The sequence below is a fragment of the Sylvia atricapilla genome, chromosome 3 (genome assembly GCF_009819655.1).
Source record: "Sylvia atricapilla isolate bSylAtr1 chromosome 3, bSylAtr1.pri, whole genome shotgun sequence".
Lineage (NCBI taxonomy): Eukaryota > Metazoa > Chordata > Aves > Passeriformes > Sylviidae > Sylvia > Sylvia atricapilla.
Window position 1 is genome coordinate 64,224,467 of NC_089142.1, and position 16,807 is coordinate 64,241,273.

Here is a 16,807-nt window from a genome sequence, read left to right on the forward strand (position 1 = left end):
CAGGACTGGCAGTATAACAGAATATGAGATAAACAATGAGTTTTTAGTTTCAATATTGAAGTCTAGCACTCAAAGCAAGGGCTTGCAATCTGGACTTACAGATTCATTTGTAAAGCAGCAAAGCTATGGTCACCCAATGCTTTTGTCAACATAATAAAAATGTATCAGGAATTATCGCACCTTGTTGTGGTAGAAGAAAATTTTTTGCCCTGGTCTTTCAGTCTGAAAAACAAGTCTTTAAGGAAAGAATACAATTAATTGATCTAAATACTGATGAATACAGACATTGTCAGGCAGATTTCAAAACAGTTTCTTCCCCTTATTCATCAATTAAGATGTTATTAAAATTATGCACCTTCCCTGATCAGTAAACTTAAAGACTGATTTAAAAAGGAAAGCAGCATTAAAACTAAGGCCTTGGTATTTAAGAAAATAGCTATCAGTCATTCTAAATATGGGCTTTGTCAAATCCAAAACATTCATATTTTCATTCATTTTCCGTGTTGCGTCTGTATCGAAGAATACTTGCAGATAAAGGTAAAATGGTATTTATTAAGTACTTTCTCCTGTTAAAGGACAAGTTGATAGTAAAAAGGATGCTTTCTTTATAAACAACACAGCTAAGCAAGGCCTATTGCTCTGCACTCATGAAGAATCATTTAGTAGTAGAACTGACTAACATTTGACTAAATATTACTGTTGTGCCCATTTTTCATGTTCTTTATGAGCTTCTCACCAATTTGCTCTCTGGGTTAAAAATGAAAATCTCCTAGGCAAATGACATAATGAGTCATTAAACCCCTTTAGCCATGAGGCTGCTGCTAAACATTCATGTCACTTCTTTAATGACATTTTCCACATCAGTGTATTTTCAGCATAAGGCAGACCAGGGTTCTGGTTTGGTGCTGCACGTACACCTGAATATCCTGGTTATCTTATCTACTCAGAAATTGTTACTGACATCACAACAGCCCTTATTTACATATCCAGAATTAACAGTTTGCTCTGTTACAATAAAATCCCGATTTCAAAAACAAACAAACAAAACCAGATATGCCATTTACTTTCTTTTTCAACTGAACATGAAGATAACAGCGTGGTAAAGTACCTCACACATCCCTGTAAATGTTAAATGGAAGTTTATTAGATGCTAAATAAAACCTAATTTAACTGAAGCATCAGACATACATATCTTTTGCAATTCAATTGCATTTTACTGTCCACTGCAGACAAGCTCAGTTTTCTTGTATGTATTTAGAATGGAGACTTAATGAAGCAAAAAAGGCTATACCTTGTATCAAATTCTTTTCCAATTGCATTATATTGGTATCTTATATTTCTCATTTTCTTCCCTTGTGTTCTTTTTCTAGTCTCATAATAGCATGATAAAAAGCCGTACTTCAAAATCAAATATTAGCATCAGGCCAAGTTGATCCTTTTGAGCAGCTATTTTACTGTGGGTTGTGATTGTGTGGTTTTCTATTTCCAGTGTTCACAAACTAGATAGTTACATGGAAATTAAACTTCTGCAGGATTCTATAGGGATTCAAATAAAGGCAGGAAAATGGCAGGGGTGTGGCATGCAAAATGTTTTTAAATCTTCTTTCTCCTTGCTTACTTCCTTTAAAAGAAAAAAAAAAAAAAAAAAAAAAAGAGTGCACTGTTTTACTTACATTTAGTTTAATCAAAAGTATTTACAGACCAACATTTTTTTCCAAACTGTGGTTTACAACATACCTAACTCATTTTACTCGTACATGCAGGATAGAAGATGCAGCAACAAAAAAAAGTTCTCATTTCTCAATTATTACAACTATCCTATTAAGACAGCATAAGTATGTGGTTTTGAGTTGGTATGTGTGAGGTGGGAGGAGAGAAAGGGGATAGGTGGGACAAAAGAGAAAGAAAAACCTGATACAGACACACAGACATCCGACAATCCCAAAGCAGTACAGACTCCTTCAAGAAAGGAATGTTTCAAAAATCTTCAATAACATCCAATAAGCTACTGTTTTAAAAAGTGAAAAAAAAAACCCAAGTGAGATGAAAAGAAGTACAAAAAGTCTCCCTCCAGATGCATCTTAGTTATTAGTTTTCAAGACAACAAAAAGTTGCAAAATGGGAGACCACAAAACTGCAGGTCAATCTTTCCAGCAAGTGCATCCCAAAGAAGGGAACAGCTCTAAATTTGACACAGTACTATCACATTGAGATTCAAGTTTCTTTCCAGCTCCAACTTTAGCTCAATAGAAGATGAATCATCAGTGAAATTTAGCTTTCTGTCCCATGATTTTCTGTCATCCTCATAGAGTATGCAGATCATAGCAAGTTTTAAATGAGGACAACCAGCCTCCTTGAACAGTTCCACTTAACTTTCATCACATACTTTGACTGACAGAGTCGAATGTCATTAAGCACTAAACAATAAACTCTCTGAACATCAACTGTGTGATACACCTTTTTTACAAGGAAATGGTATTCATACACAGAGCTAGAGGGTCAGGAGTCCTTCTACTATCCACAGTCCTGCCGACCAAAGAAATGACTGTCAATATGTATTTTCTGAAGTGAAGCACTCCAATTAAACCACAGGAAAATTTCAATGTAAACAATCCAAACACAGAAACCTTTTCCACATCAGCATGTCGTGATTGTTATGTTATTTCATCTAGAAGAACAGCAGACATTTTATTTTGGAAACTGTAAGAAAGTTCACCATCATTTTGAAGACTTCTTCTAAAATCTAATTATTTTACACCCAGAATTACACTACTGATAGCAGATTTTTATTTCAGATCCAAGTAGTACTTAAGAGAAGAAAAATACTGTGTCTTTTGTGCATGTTGTTTTTCCATCGATGAGTGAAAACTAACTGCAATTAGCTTTAGGCTCCAGTAGCATATTAGTCCCTTTCAAGCATCAAAGTAAAAATTCACAAAAAAATAGGAACTTTGTAATGTTTTAGTCAAAACTTCCAACAGCTGCACCCACTGAGTCACTCAAAGAACAGATCAATTGTTGTACCAAATTTAGGTACCACGACATACAGCATTTAACAATCAATGTTTCCCAAAATTGTTCATGTGGCAACGTTTTAGAACAAAGACTGGCTTCATATCCTAGAGGTTCAGATATTTTTATCAGCAAAGACTTTTCATTCATCTAGAATGCCATAAATTTTCTATGGCTAAGACTGTCATGGACAGAAGGGCTCTAAACAGGACTTTAAAGAGAACATCCCTTAAAACTTGCAAAAAAACCCACTTAACCTTGACCAAATGGTCCCTAGCTAGTATTTTGTAGTACGCAGATAGTTGCATCTCAGTAGAACTGTTCACCACATAAGGTGGAAAAACCCATGCTCCAACACTTGGCTTTCAAGTACTACCATATTAGAAAAAAGAAATGTTACTTGTTCACCATTCTAGCTAAACTCTGCAGGCAGAATCAGATGGAAATAGCCAGACTGAAATGTTATGAAAACCATATGTACTTTTTCATCTGACTTCTCACAGAATAGAGAAGACCAGTATCTGTGTCCACACACAGTCTCTCTAACTTCAGTAACAGGAAAACATAGTTATAATCACTTACCTTCTTGATATAAGAACCAAACAATTTCTATTTAAATCAGTACAGAAGTACAACAGATATGAAATCTGAGAAATTTAGGCCACCGGAATTAATCTATCAATACTTGTATTAAGACAGTGCTTTATAGCCATTTTATTTCCTAGGCAAACTGTGTGGCTCAGAGCACCCCTCTCCCAATCATCAGCTGAGCTCAATGTATCACTCCAGAGCTCTCCTTGTCCCTCTGAAGCAGGAGCAGGGTTTGGAAAACACCACAATCTCACCTCTCTTTGCCTCCACGTACCCTCAGCTCAACTGTGATTGCATTTACCAGCAAGACCCATAGCACTGACCAAAGCAGAAAACTAAAATTGATTATTATCTTTCCCAGAGAACAAGGCACAGAAATCTACAGAAGTACTCAAAAAAAAAAAAAAAAAAAAAAAAAAAAAAAGCTCAGTGGGAACTGAGTTCCATTTCTCACAGAGTTAAATAGTATAGTGCCACTTGAGATAATTTGAAGAAAAACATAGGCCAAAACACAAAACAATGTATATAACACAATTTAGTGGTCAATAACAAGAGTGAAACAAATGGAAGACAGCAACATAAAATAACAGAGAAAAATGCCACAAGGTCACTGCTAGAAAAATGCTGATCCTGGTTTAAATGGCCAAGAGGATTATCTACTGACTGTGACAGAACCTACAAATCCAGCTGCAGCAATACATTTACCTCTCCTTGTTCACTTTTATAGAACAAGTGTATGTGACACACACTACCATCTGCTGGACAAAGTGCTGAACTGATCCACTAACACAGACGACTTTTGGGTTTTTGTTGTGAGAACGTCTTTAACATCATGCTTACCTGAGGCAGAGGCAAAACATCCTGGGATGTGTGGAGACCATATAGTGCTGTAAATGACCCCTTCATGGCCTTTAAAAGTGCATAATGACTTCCCCACAGCTGGATCCCACTGAATAAAAGAAAAAAGAAAACTGTTGAGACACACATTCAATAAGAAATGAAAGGGTTTTTTCATACATCGAAAAAACCCAAACTTTATACATACAGAAAGGACTAAATGTACACAAGGGACTTTGAACGCAAAGAACTATGAGATGCAAAAGAAATATATGCCACTTTTCACTTTCAGAAGAAAATCAACATACCAGCTTGGCTGTTTGATCCCATGAACCAGACACCACTAGCTGCTCTCCTCTAGTTTGGCTCCAGTCAACACTATATGCCTGTAAATGACATAAGAGCATAGCTTAAAAGGAGCAACAGAATATCCATTTCAGGCTGTAGTTAGCCAGAGTTTCACAAAATACACTTGGATTTGCAGATTGTATCCTAGGCAGCTGAAAAACCATACCGCTAAAGCACTGCCAACAATGCCATTTACCTGAAGAAAAATTAAATTTAGCAGCTCAGTCAGACATTAAAGGTAGATACAGGCTAAAAAAAGTATCTGAAAAAGCTAAGATTAGCCAAGTGGAGAAAAAAGAAAAGTTGTAACAAAATCCACACACATCTGCCATTACTAGGAGTCTATCACTTCAAAAGCCGTAGACTTGATTTCATTCAGACTTGATTTCTTATCGCTGATCCAATTTTATTCAAAGATCTACAGTTTCCAATTGCTAGCCATCTCTCATTATAAATGCCTGACTTTGAGATTTTAGCTAACAATGAATGCTTTTTTTTAATATCTAATTCTCCTAAGAAACATATGTCATAAAATACTCCCAATTTTCATGTTTTTCAGGTTATATGGTCCTCTTTTTTTACCATCCAAATCCTCAAACAAGTAAAATAAAATAAATTAAAAATTCACTTTCCCTCGTAACTACTCATTTCAGCTATTAAGAAATTACTTTCCACTATGTAGTTGAAATAAGCTCCCTCTTCCCTGACAGCATGTTCTAATGCTGGTCCCTGCTTTGACAGAGGATACCTTAACACTGCCCTTCAATGCTGATTTTTCAGCTCTGCTGCCTCACAAAAATAAATGCACTAAGGTAGTTCTTCAAATTATTTAAAATCCTCAAGTCTCAAGTACATGTACAACTTCTACCTTCTAATAGACTTCTTTACTTGATGGAAGGTGCATTCTGGTTTTTTCTGGTTTTACCTCACACCAAAGTGATTCAATAAACTGCATCAGGACATGAACCATTTCAGTGTAAGGAGGATAAATATTAGATAAAACACTTCATCTACTTCACCTCCTCACCCAATCAGAGCTTCCAGAACACTTCTCAGAAATGTGGTCACTACCAAAGAGTAGTAGGTGGCACTGCTTGCAACAGTTGGGCCACTGACCACCAAGGACTTGTACTCCACCTGGGGTAATCTAGTTCTAGCACAGCACTGGATATGGTCTGCAAGTCAACATACTAGATGTTTGGTTTGTCTTGGATAGATGGACTTGTGCATTTAATAACAGCAACCCTGTTTTAAAAGTGGAAGTGCTTGGACCTGTGTCACCACATTAAAAAAGCAGAGAAAATGAAAAGAAAAGAAATCTATCAACTGTCAAAGTCTTCTATGGAAAATGTCCTGTGTAAGAAAGGAAATCAAGGTAATATTTAGCTATTTCTGAGCATTTTCCTCCCTAAGAAATATTTCAGTCTATGCTAAATCCAGCTTAAATGAACTGATTTTCATCTATTTGCTTATCCTCCGTAAGTGGAAGGCAACCACTGCCCAGAGAAAAACAAGCTGCTTTTATCTCTCTCCTTTTTTTTTGTTTGACAAAGTCCTGTTTCCCGTATATGAAAGCCACATTGCTCTAGAACCACTAACTCCCTTTCTTGAGGAGTTTATGGTCCAAATATACAAGACACTGGGACAGCACTTTACAAAAGCCATATAACCAACTGAGAGGTAATTCTTTTGGGTTTTTTTGCCAAACCATACTCATGACTTTTCTACTAATTGTACTACAGCTCATTAAAACATGGTCCTTTCCACTCTAACTCCTCCTACTAAAATATTAACAAAGGAAACACACCAGTACATCTCCATAGATTCTGTGAAGGAAGACATGACAGCTCTCCAAAGTGGGTCCCAAGCTCTTCACAAATATTTCTCTTTGCCTTTGAATCTGTGTGATGGCCTGAGCTCAAATGCTAAGCTGCTGCTGTTTGGAAATGCACCTAATCGTGTCCTTACAGAGTATGCCTCTTCCACGCAACAGCTCAGTAAACATTTGGCTCTCATAGCCTTATTCAAGATTTTCCAGAGACAAACAGATCTTTGGGAAACATGCACCTGTGTCACCCAATCCAGGCAGGTGGCATGCACTACATTGCAGTTGGGATGTATCAGATCTAGTGCCTGGATAAAGCAGAGCACACACAGGGCTCCCAGCTGGCTCCCATGCTATCAGCACGTAGATCTGGTGCTGTGACACAGACCTGTGCACATACGGCACACAGCACATGCAGCTGCAGCAGGGGCAGAGGGACCCGGGAGAACTCTCCTTCAGGCAAGAATTACAAACAGAACAGACAACAGGCTCGGGAAAAGCAAGAGGTACTGTCCATTTGGCATGTGACAGGGCTAGGTAACGGGAAGAGGATGAAAAGGAGAGAGTATGAAGAACACAGTAAGGTTCATTCTTATTCTTCTTTCCTTCTCACGCTATCATCCAACATAAATTTAAAGACACTTCAATGCAAGCTGTCTTGAGCAACTGGGAAAGACTAATAACACAGCATAAACCTTTGCTGTTAATCTTTTAGTGCTTTATCTTCAATCATAAAATAAATGAACCCTAGTTTATGCCTAAACGGCAGCAAGAAATGCCTCAGGCAAGATGAAAAGACGAGAGAAAAAAGATGTAAAAACAAAAAATAGCTTAAAATAAATGTTCAGGCTCACTTTACAAGACGAATTTAATTCGAGCATTCTATTATCTCACAATCCAGTGAGATTTCGTCAAAACTATAATAAATTAGACTGATTTATTCATGAGATTCAGCAGTTGGCTAGTGCTGGAATAAAACTCATCGTCCTTTGATAATGCAAATTCACTTTTAAATTAAAAATGCACATTCTTTTTGAGAAGAGACAATGATCTCATTTAGCAAAAAAGAAACAGATCACTGTCAATCATGCATTAGAAGTAACATAAAATGCATGACAAAACTGCCACTAAATATGTCAGTCAGGGATTAAGGATTAGGAAGGTAGCAAGAACACTGTCTGCCAGTGTTCACCACGAATTACTAGGTAAATTCCTTCTGAGATCTATCCTCTTAATACTAGTTTATAAAGAATCAATACAAACCTCTCATCTCACACAATAAACTCTCACTCAGTCCATGTTTTCTATACTGTCTTTCTAAGCACAGTTGAGTATTTCCACCTCCCATGCTACCGGCTCAGCTAAAACATAGACATAGGAATGTTTATTTCACAAACAACAGATGGTAAAGCAGAAACAAAATAAAGTGACTGACATAATTTCAATGAGAAAATGACAGAAACAAACTAACTAAAAAAACTGGTACTATGCCTCACCTACGTCTTTCTGTAACTACAATCAGCCTTTGAACATTATCACAAAATCCTGATCACAACTAGAAACTCCTCTATCAAAATTGTCAGCTTATACAGTAGGTGCATTAAACCAAAGTAGAAAAACTACAAAGAAATAAGCTACAGAAGATGGGCTCTTGTGTAACTACAGTCACTCAGCTTTTAGCTTTGTGCTTCATATCTGAAAAAATCTTGAGGCTTTTGGGAATGAAACTGAATTTCCTCAATCAGTTTTTTGACTGCCTATCTACTAGATTATTTTATTGAGATCGATGTCAGTTAGATAAAGTATCAGTAAAGCCACTAAAATCCAGACTGAAACTCACTGCATCTTAAGCTCAAACACTCAACAGAAGTAAGTGAAGGGTTAGAAGAAAAGCTTAAAAAAAAAGGGAAGAAAAATCACTTTAGGAAAGATATATGTACTACAGTATAAATATCCTTAAAACTAAGCAAATATATTTATTGACTTGAATATAACGTTCTTCTCTACCCACACAGCAATGCATAAAGAAACTGAGATTTTATGAAAATCAAATGCAACAGTATCAAACCAAGGCTAAAAAAACATACATACTGTCCCAACATTTGACTGCTGTTACCTGAATAGGATCTCAGAGATGCTAGGAGGGAAAAGGACAAGCAGATCCAAGTGCAACCCAAGTGCTAAGGATCTGTATAACGTGCATCATTCCACAAGACTGATATAACAGCTGTCTGATTTAGACCTATCTAATAAGGCCCTCTAAAAATCACAGCATGACTGCAGTAATTTCACACACTACAATGATTACTTAGCCTGTAAGGAACCACAAATTCTATTTCTGAATATATTAGATTTGTGTAGTCAAGCAGTACCTACTACAGCGTTTGAACATGCACAATATGTACATCCACTTTATATTCAAGTTATTAATTCAAACCACAGATCCAAAAAAGTTAGAAAACAATATGCTGCTTTTGATTATAGGACTACAAATAAATACTTTAATTATTCATACATTAGAGCATCCATTAAATTTTTTAAGTTCGCCTGATTTACCTCCAGAGTGTGCTCTTTATAGACTTGCAGTGGACCTTTGGTTTTAGCCATATCCCAGATTTGCAGAGATCCATCTCCACTACAAGTGATCAACAAGTTTTCATTATTCTCACTCCAGGTCACATCAAATAGGCCATCATTCCAGTCAAAACTAAATTGGAAAAATGAAGATATTCATCTGTGAGAAAGCACAATATAAAAGTCTGGACTAGCTCCACGCAAAGAAAGCATTTCTTTAAATCGCCCTTCTTACCATTCTAAACAGCATTTTTATATACTTGAGTTTCAAGTGAATCTCCCCACAATCAATTAACTGGTTTGAATGTCAATTTCTACAACCATATGCCAGAACAGATCGATTAAATTAAAGCACAAATGAGCCAAAGACCTTCCACACACAAAGAAGGAACTCTGATTTCAGTCTACAACTTGCCACGCAAGCACAGGTACAATATGCCTCAGTCTGATTTATGGTTTCTCCAGAATGTAAGAGCACTTTATATCTAACTGTGGGGAAGAAAGAAATAAAACTGTGTTGGGAGAGCCCTATCCAATTCACAACACCACTATGAATCTGAGTCACAATGAAAACCCAACAGAAGCACAGCCATGAATCTACTGAAGAACTCTACACTCCTTTGAATATGCTTTCAACACACCAACAATTCACCATATGGGACCTCATCCCATATATTAGTTACTCTGTGACAGCTATCAATTACTGCAATTTTATCTGATGGGAAATACGAATTTATTTACCCCCTTTTCACTGAAGGTTTTCCTAAGCTTAGGTCAAATTTGATGGCACTCTGCAGTAAGGATAAGGTAAAAGCATGCACAGAACAGTTTGATAAACAACATGGTCTGCGGGTCAGGAACTTAAGATGACTTTCTACCACAAAATAAGTGGAGTCACTGGAAACAGAAATGAACTGTACTAAACCAGAGTACTTACCAGAAGTAACAGAGTGCTGAACATCTTCAAAGAGTATTGGTTTATAATTATGAATGAAAAAAACGTTTCTCTGAATAGGATTACCTATTTTTTTAAAGCATTTCTGTCAGCCACCTTAATCTAAACAATCACTGTTTCAAGGCTTTCCATAAAACATTTTAGGTTAATAACAGTCAAATATTAAACCCCTCCTTTCTAACCTGTCTCCTTCTTCTATTCACAACAAAATCAACCTCCTTAAAAAAATGTATCTCCTAGGAAGGATCTCCATGACTTTACATAGGTTCCTGCTTTATTTTCAGCATAAATCAATCATAAGGGCATAAACCTAGCTGTCAAAGCACAGTTCCTAAAAAGCTAGAACTTACAATTTCAGGCTAGGGCAGAGAAGCTGCTCTTAATTCACGTTGTCAGTTTTCTATAAAATGGTTTACACTATGCAAATAGCGCACGCCAGATGATTTCCCATTAAAAAATCAATACAACGTAAACATATCTTTTGTATTGTATGCTAACACAAATGCATTAATTTCTATGCAAATACAAAGACCTGTATTCAGTAGCTACTTCAGAATAGAAAAAATATTTTGTATCGCTAAAAATAACCAAAAATATTTCAGTTGTGCCTGGTACTCACACATATACAGTAAGGTTTTCTCTTACAAAAATAGAAGATAAACCCGTATTACCTCCTGAGCAGAACAATCCCAGCTTCGTTTTGTCCCAGTACTGCCAGAGTTCCACAACCTAAACCAGTAAAACGAAACAAAACATCACAACTAGCTCCCCAATGCCCAAGGAAATTGGGGTGGTTCTGAGGTAGTTTCAGTGTGCAAACACAAAGGGGACATGAACTTTAAGATGCCAAACAATTACTTGCATAATTAAACATCTTGTGGTCTCGTGTTCTCTAAAACAGTAATTCATTTACATCTGATTGTCCTGCTTTGATTTTGTATTTTTGGTGGGTGGTTTTGGTTTTGGGTTTTTTTGTTTTTTGGTGTTTGGCTTTTGTTCTTTTTTTATTCCATTACATCGGTAGGTGAGGTTGAAAAAGACTTGCTTGTAACGCATGACAGGGCATTTTCCCCAGGGGTCTCACATGACAGACATACCAACACGGAGCTCCCTTTTGCCTTTTTGGTAACAGAGCAGACCAAACACTTCTTTCACCCCTTCCTGAACATAGTAATGGAAACACAACTCATCAGAAACAAAACCAGTAATTCAGTTCTGATAAAGCACACATCAGTTCTGCTTCCTCATCTGATGAGGATATTGTTAAAAGTAATTTTACACTTGGAAAAAAAAATTAATTTATTTTTTGGGGGAGCCATACTCTCACTGGAAATAAAAAAGGTGCCACTATTGAGGAATGCTCAGCTTGGCTCTTTTAAGAGACCGCAGGATCACTAGGCCCTGCCTGGGTGAGACTAAAACAGAACTAAAACTCAGAGACTAAAACAAGAACAGCTGAAGCCACAGAATTACACAATAAGCTGAGCTGGAAAGGACCCATCAGGATCGAGTCCAGCTCCCAGCCCTGCACAGCCCCATCCCTAAGAGTCACACCCGAGAGCATGCTCCAAACACTTCTTGAGCTTCTGTCAGGCCTCCCGGGGGAGCCTGTTCCAGTGCCCAAACATCCTCTGGGTGAAGAGCCTCTTCCTAATAGCCAACCTAAACCTCCCCTGGCCATTCCACAGCTTCAGGCCATTCCCTCGGGTCCTGTCACAGGAGAAAGTTATTTCCAGACATTTTCTTCACACTGTGCACATCTTTACTACCATATTTATTCTCGACCCTGTCAGACAGACGAGCGCCGCTCGGCGAGGGCGCTGTGAGAAGCCCGGGGCAGCGGCGGGCTGGCGCTTGGCAAGAGGCAGATCGCGGCGGGCTGTGGAGGGCAAGGGGCGGCTCCCGCGACGCCCCCGGCCCGGCCGCGGGGCACAGGCGCCTTCCCACAGCCAAACAAACGCAGCGGAAAGGGAAGTCGTCCCCAAATGCTTTGGCATACGACAGACACCGTCTGTCCTTCCGCACGCCCACGTTTCCAGCCTCCTCCTCCGGCGAGGAGGCACGTTCCCGGTCACCCCCGCCGCGCCGCCGCCCGCACCTGCCATGCCGTAGTACTGCGCGGCGGCGCAGGCCACGCGCCCCGGGCAGTATGGCGAGAACTCCACCGCGTACCCGTGCAGCCCGGGCAGCCGCAGGGCGCCCGCGCCCGCCGCCGTGCCCATGGCCCCCGCCCGGGCCTCCGCCGAGCCGCGGAGGAGCCGCGGAGGAGCCGCCGCGCCCCCGGCCCCGGCGGAAGCGCCCGCCCGCCGGGCGGTGCCCGAGCCGCCGCCACCGCCATCTTTGGCCATGGCAGGGGGCGGCCCGGGCGCTGCCGGAGCGGCGAGTCGGGGGACGGCGATCGCCAACATCGCCCGCCTGCGCTGAGGGAATCGCTTCCGAACTTCGGGAACAATCCGCTCTTTTATACGCCACGTAGGACATAGACCAGCTCGGGGTGTGTGCATCAGCTTGAATGCGTGAGACGTTTCAATCAGAACTATGTGCGTTAGCTTTCACTTTTCATTTTAAAAAGACCTTCTAAGCTTTTCATTCTCCTGGTTTCTCGAATAGATCTTCATATTTTATCATTCTTCTCAGTATGCAGTCGTGCTTTATGGAAGTCCTTTAATGAATAAACTTTTTACACGTGTGACAACTTCTGTTTAAGTCGGTGGAAATTTTCTTTGTTAGGAAGAGGTGGGCAGGGTGGTTCAGCCTTAGGAAATTAAAAGCAGAGCAGCAGCTGCAGCTTTTGCCATATTATATCCCATATATATATCTATGTCATTTAAAATAAGGACACAGACCACCCTAATTAGTCCCAATGACCTATCTACGTGTTTGAAGAGAAAAGGTATCACTTTACACTTTCAGAAGTTACAGCAAAGGCAAATTAGATTCTTTAATCATAGTTACCTCATGCATTTGGACCATACTTACCTACTCCTGCTACCTGGCCGTATATTTAAAACTGAACCTTGACTACAAAATCCATTGTAAAGGAAGAAAAATATCCATTTGCTTAAACTGGCCCTCAGATCCAGAATTACGCAGTTCTATTCATTCTTCAATCTGTCAATTAAAAAAAAAAAAAAAAAAAAAAAAAGAAAAACGTGTTCATCAACTAGCCTCCAGGATTTTAGAATAAAATCAGTTCAAATGCAGTTCAGTGAAGCTCAATTTAATGTATCCTTTGGATTACCACAGCAGTTCTCAAAGCCTCATAACTAGCAATTTATAGGTTTCATTTATTGACATCATGTGAGATCAGATTTTTTAACCCTCGGGCAAAGGAATAACTTACAGAATTGGCTGCCCCAGGCCAAATTCAACCAATAATAGCTTCTTTGGAATCTTTTTACGTCAATTTAGCTTTTCAACATGCAAGTTACAAGACGGTTTTCTGAGCAAGTGTTTTTAAAGAATTGCTCTTTGTGACTGGGATGTCAATAGCAATTCTTGAAAAGACACAAGGCCACCACAGAGGTACAGTAAGTAAATTTGGACACTGCCATTTGCAAGGTGTCAGGGAGTCAGATACTTAATGATGTCAAGTCCAGTTACTTTGTGGACAATTTATCACTGAATTGGAAAGGTTTCATCGAGTGCATTTTTTCCAAGCTGGTTGATCTTTTGTAATGAGTGGAAATTCTGCAAAGAGATTATGCAAACAGGAACCAGTTTTTATCAGTGGCCCAGCTTTGTTTTAAAGACACGATTTAAAGAATATTAATAGACACAAAGATCAAGAAGTAGATAAAAGGTTACAAGGAAGTCCTTAGAGAAGGACTAGTTCTCAAACATTTTTTTTTTTCAGAGATGAACTTGTGAATTCAGACTTTGAAGATCCACAGAAGTAGAAAGCAAAATAATAGGGACATTGAAAGTATTTGATTAGGATGATTTAAAGGTAGAATAACAAAAAAAAGAAACAAAAGCTATTTTACAAGCAAAGAGATCCCAACAAATGAAGTTGCTAAACATGACTCTATATTTCCTCCTCAGCCTCTGAGCAGCTGAGTACATTCAAGAAACATGGAGGACTGCCATTCATAGCAGCATTTTATATTCAGCTACTGAAGCCAAATGACCTACCAGCCAGCTCATTTCAGCTAACACAAAATCACAGGATCACAGAATTAATTAAGTGGGAAAAGACCTCTGAGATCACCGAGTGCAACCTATGACTGAACACCGCCATGTCAACTAGACCATGGCACTCAGTGCCACATCCAGGCTTTCCTTACGTACCTCCAGGGACAGTGATGCCACCACCTCCACGGGCAGCCCATTCCAATGCATGACCACCCCTTCTGTAAAGAAATTCCTCCTAATGTCCAACCTAAACTTCCCCTGGCTCAGCTTGAGGCCATTTCCTCTCACCTTGCCAAAAGTTTCCAGGGAGGAGAGGCTGACCCCTGCCTGCCCACACCCTCCTTTCAAGGCGTTGTAGAGATACATTAAGGTCACTCCTGAGCCTCCTCATCTGCAGGCTGAGCACCCCCAGCTCCTTCAGCTGCTCCTCATCAGACTTGTATTTCAGAGCCTTCACCACCTTTGTTGTCCTTGTCTGGACTTGCTCCAGCACTTCAATGTCTGTCCTGAACTGTGGGGCCCAGAACTGGACCCAGAACCCGAGCTGTGGCCTCACCAGTGCAGAGGAAGAATCCAGTCTTCAAAACAAACGTATCCTGCATGCATCAGTAGATGGCAGCCATGTTCCACGCAAAAAACGAGAGCCCCCAGTCGAAGGAAAAAAAATCCCCGACTACACTGAAATTACTGTTTTTCTAACACAACATAATTTCAATTAAAAAAAGGAAAAGTTGCTTAGGATGCAATTTTAGGCTATCTTTATGCAGCTGTCACTTCTTTACATTCAGCTGCCAGCCGTACCCCTCGTTAGCATGAGAATAGGTGGTTGAGATACTTACTGCAGTATCTCCATCCTTTCGGTCCCAAGAGCTCTGCTCTGTTACAAACACGTCTCTCATTTCCTCAGCTTGCTAGCTGACGGCTAGCTTAAGTGTCAGTTCAGCTGCTAACCATCACTGCTGTGTGCACAAATCCTTCAAAAACCCGTGCTGGTCAGCAGGAACAGTAATCAGAAAGACTCGAGTCCAAGTGTTTGAACAATTTATAAAAAGATCTTTTCTACAAGAGAAAGTAGAATGTGAGCAATTTCCTCATGTGCAAGGGCAGGTAGCTTAAAACACTGAAAACATTCAAAGACTGCAGTTAATTTTTGTTTGTCTTTGCACTATTGAGCCATTCCCTAGGCTCCATGCCAGCAAGATTTTCTTCTACAAGTGAATGCTTATTGACTAATAGAAGCATAGAGATTTTTCCAGCTAAAATCCCCATATCATCATAAAGCCAAATGTGTTGCCGCTTTAGAAAAAGCATTTAGAATCCCAAGGTTCATTTAAGATTGAAAAACTGGCAACATTGAAAATAAACAAATAAAAGTAACCATGGGGGTTGCAGTAATGAATGCAAAGGGAAAAGGCTCCCCTCATATGGCTAAACTGAGGGTTATGGCATTTGGAAGGAAGACGCTGTTAGCGTAGAGGCTTTTCTGGAAGTTTAAAAGAATAAAAGAAGCAAGAGGAAGGAAAGACACTGGAGCAAATAAAGATTTAGAGATGGAGATTTAGAAAGAAATGTGAGAATTATGGGGAAAGAGAGTACAAAGGAAGACCAGCACACAATCTTCACCATGCTTACAAGAAAAGGGCTACAAGGACAATCCTGACAGGTGAAATATCCATCCCTGATGATGTATCCGCATTGCTTGGTCAGCTTTTGCTGGCTGCCACCATTGTGCACCATGCTCTAATTTGGTAAGTAGATTGCCCATGTTATTACTGTTCCATGATCAGCTGCATCCCTACACAATGGCCACCAGTCTCTATTTAACGACCCCCTCCTTCTATTTAAATACTGTTTTAAATGTTCAGTGTGACCATAAGTGCGTATTTTCTTTAAAGACTGGCAACTGGCTGCCTCAAAACACTGCCTTCTCCCAACTGAACTTAAAAGTTACTTCTCATTGTCTACAGTGTCTCACAGTCTAACTTTTTAGTCTAGCTTTTAGAAACAAGGTTTTAAATGTTTTAACCATTTCTAATGCTTGTAAGAGTTCTGGCCTAAAGTTTACAAAAATCACAATAAATTATGTACTTTTAATGTCCAATTCAATTTTTTGTACCTCCAAGTTTCTTTAAATTCTTTTGAGGTTTTTTAGACACTAATAATTGAAACATGCTAGACTCCTGAAAACTTTTTTCTGGTTATCAGTGAAGAATTTACAGTGAATCTCCAATCTCTTACTCAAGAGCGCCTTAAAGGATCAATAGAATTTCACATCCATTTTAAAGCCAGTATTTGTGGTGATAGATTTCAGTTTGTTCTATGAATTCCATCTACAATACCATAAACAAATCCAAAATGCAGATTTGTCTAAAATAATTTTTCTCCCTCTACTGGACATGAATGGCCACAATACATGAAAAATATAAATTGGACAGAGTTTAGATTTAATCTCTATAAATTAGGATACATTTAAATTGTCTTTTTTGGTCTTGGACCTTGTTTACACTAGTTAGATCAGCTAAATCAAGCCT

General features: G+C 39.2%; 1 protein-coding gene and 1 long non-coding RNA gene across 2 annotated transcripts in view; one reads left to right on the forward strand and one right to left on the reverse strand.

The window, feature by feature from the left end:
• PEX7 (peroxisomal biogenesis factor 7) overlaps positions 1 to 12,550 on the reverse strand; it is a 42,485-nt gene extending 29,935 nt beyond the window's left edge. The window contains exons 1-5 of the mRNA XM_066315606.1: positions 12,241 to 12,550; positions 10,814 to 10,871; positions 9,170 to 9,320; positions 4,749 to 4,826; positions 4,444 to 4,552 (exon numbers count right to left, since the gene is read on the reverse strand). Of these exons, the coding sequence (XP_066171703.1) occupies positions 4,444 to 4,552; positions 4,749 to 4,826; positions 9,170 to 9,320; positions 10,814 to 10,871; positions 12,241 to 12,550 (706 nt within the window). The remainder of the gene's footprint in view (positions 1 to 4,443; positions 4,553 to 4,748; positions 4,827 to 9,169; positions 9,321 to 10,813; positions 10,872 to 12,240) is intronic.
• Positions 12,551 to 12,572: 22 nt separating this feature from the next.
• Positions 12,573 to 16,152, forward strand: LOC136359195 (uncharacterized). Its single transcript, XR_010743236.1, has 2 exons — positions 12,573 to 12,686; positions 14,195 to 16,152. It is a non-coding gene; the product is annotated as an uncharacterized lncRNA (long non-coding RNA).
• The last annotated feature ends 655 nt before the right edge of the window (positions 16,153 to 16,807 follow it).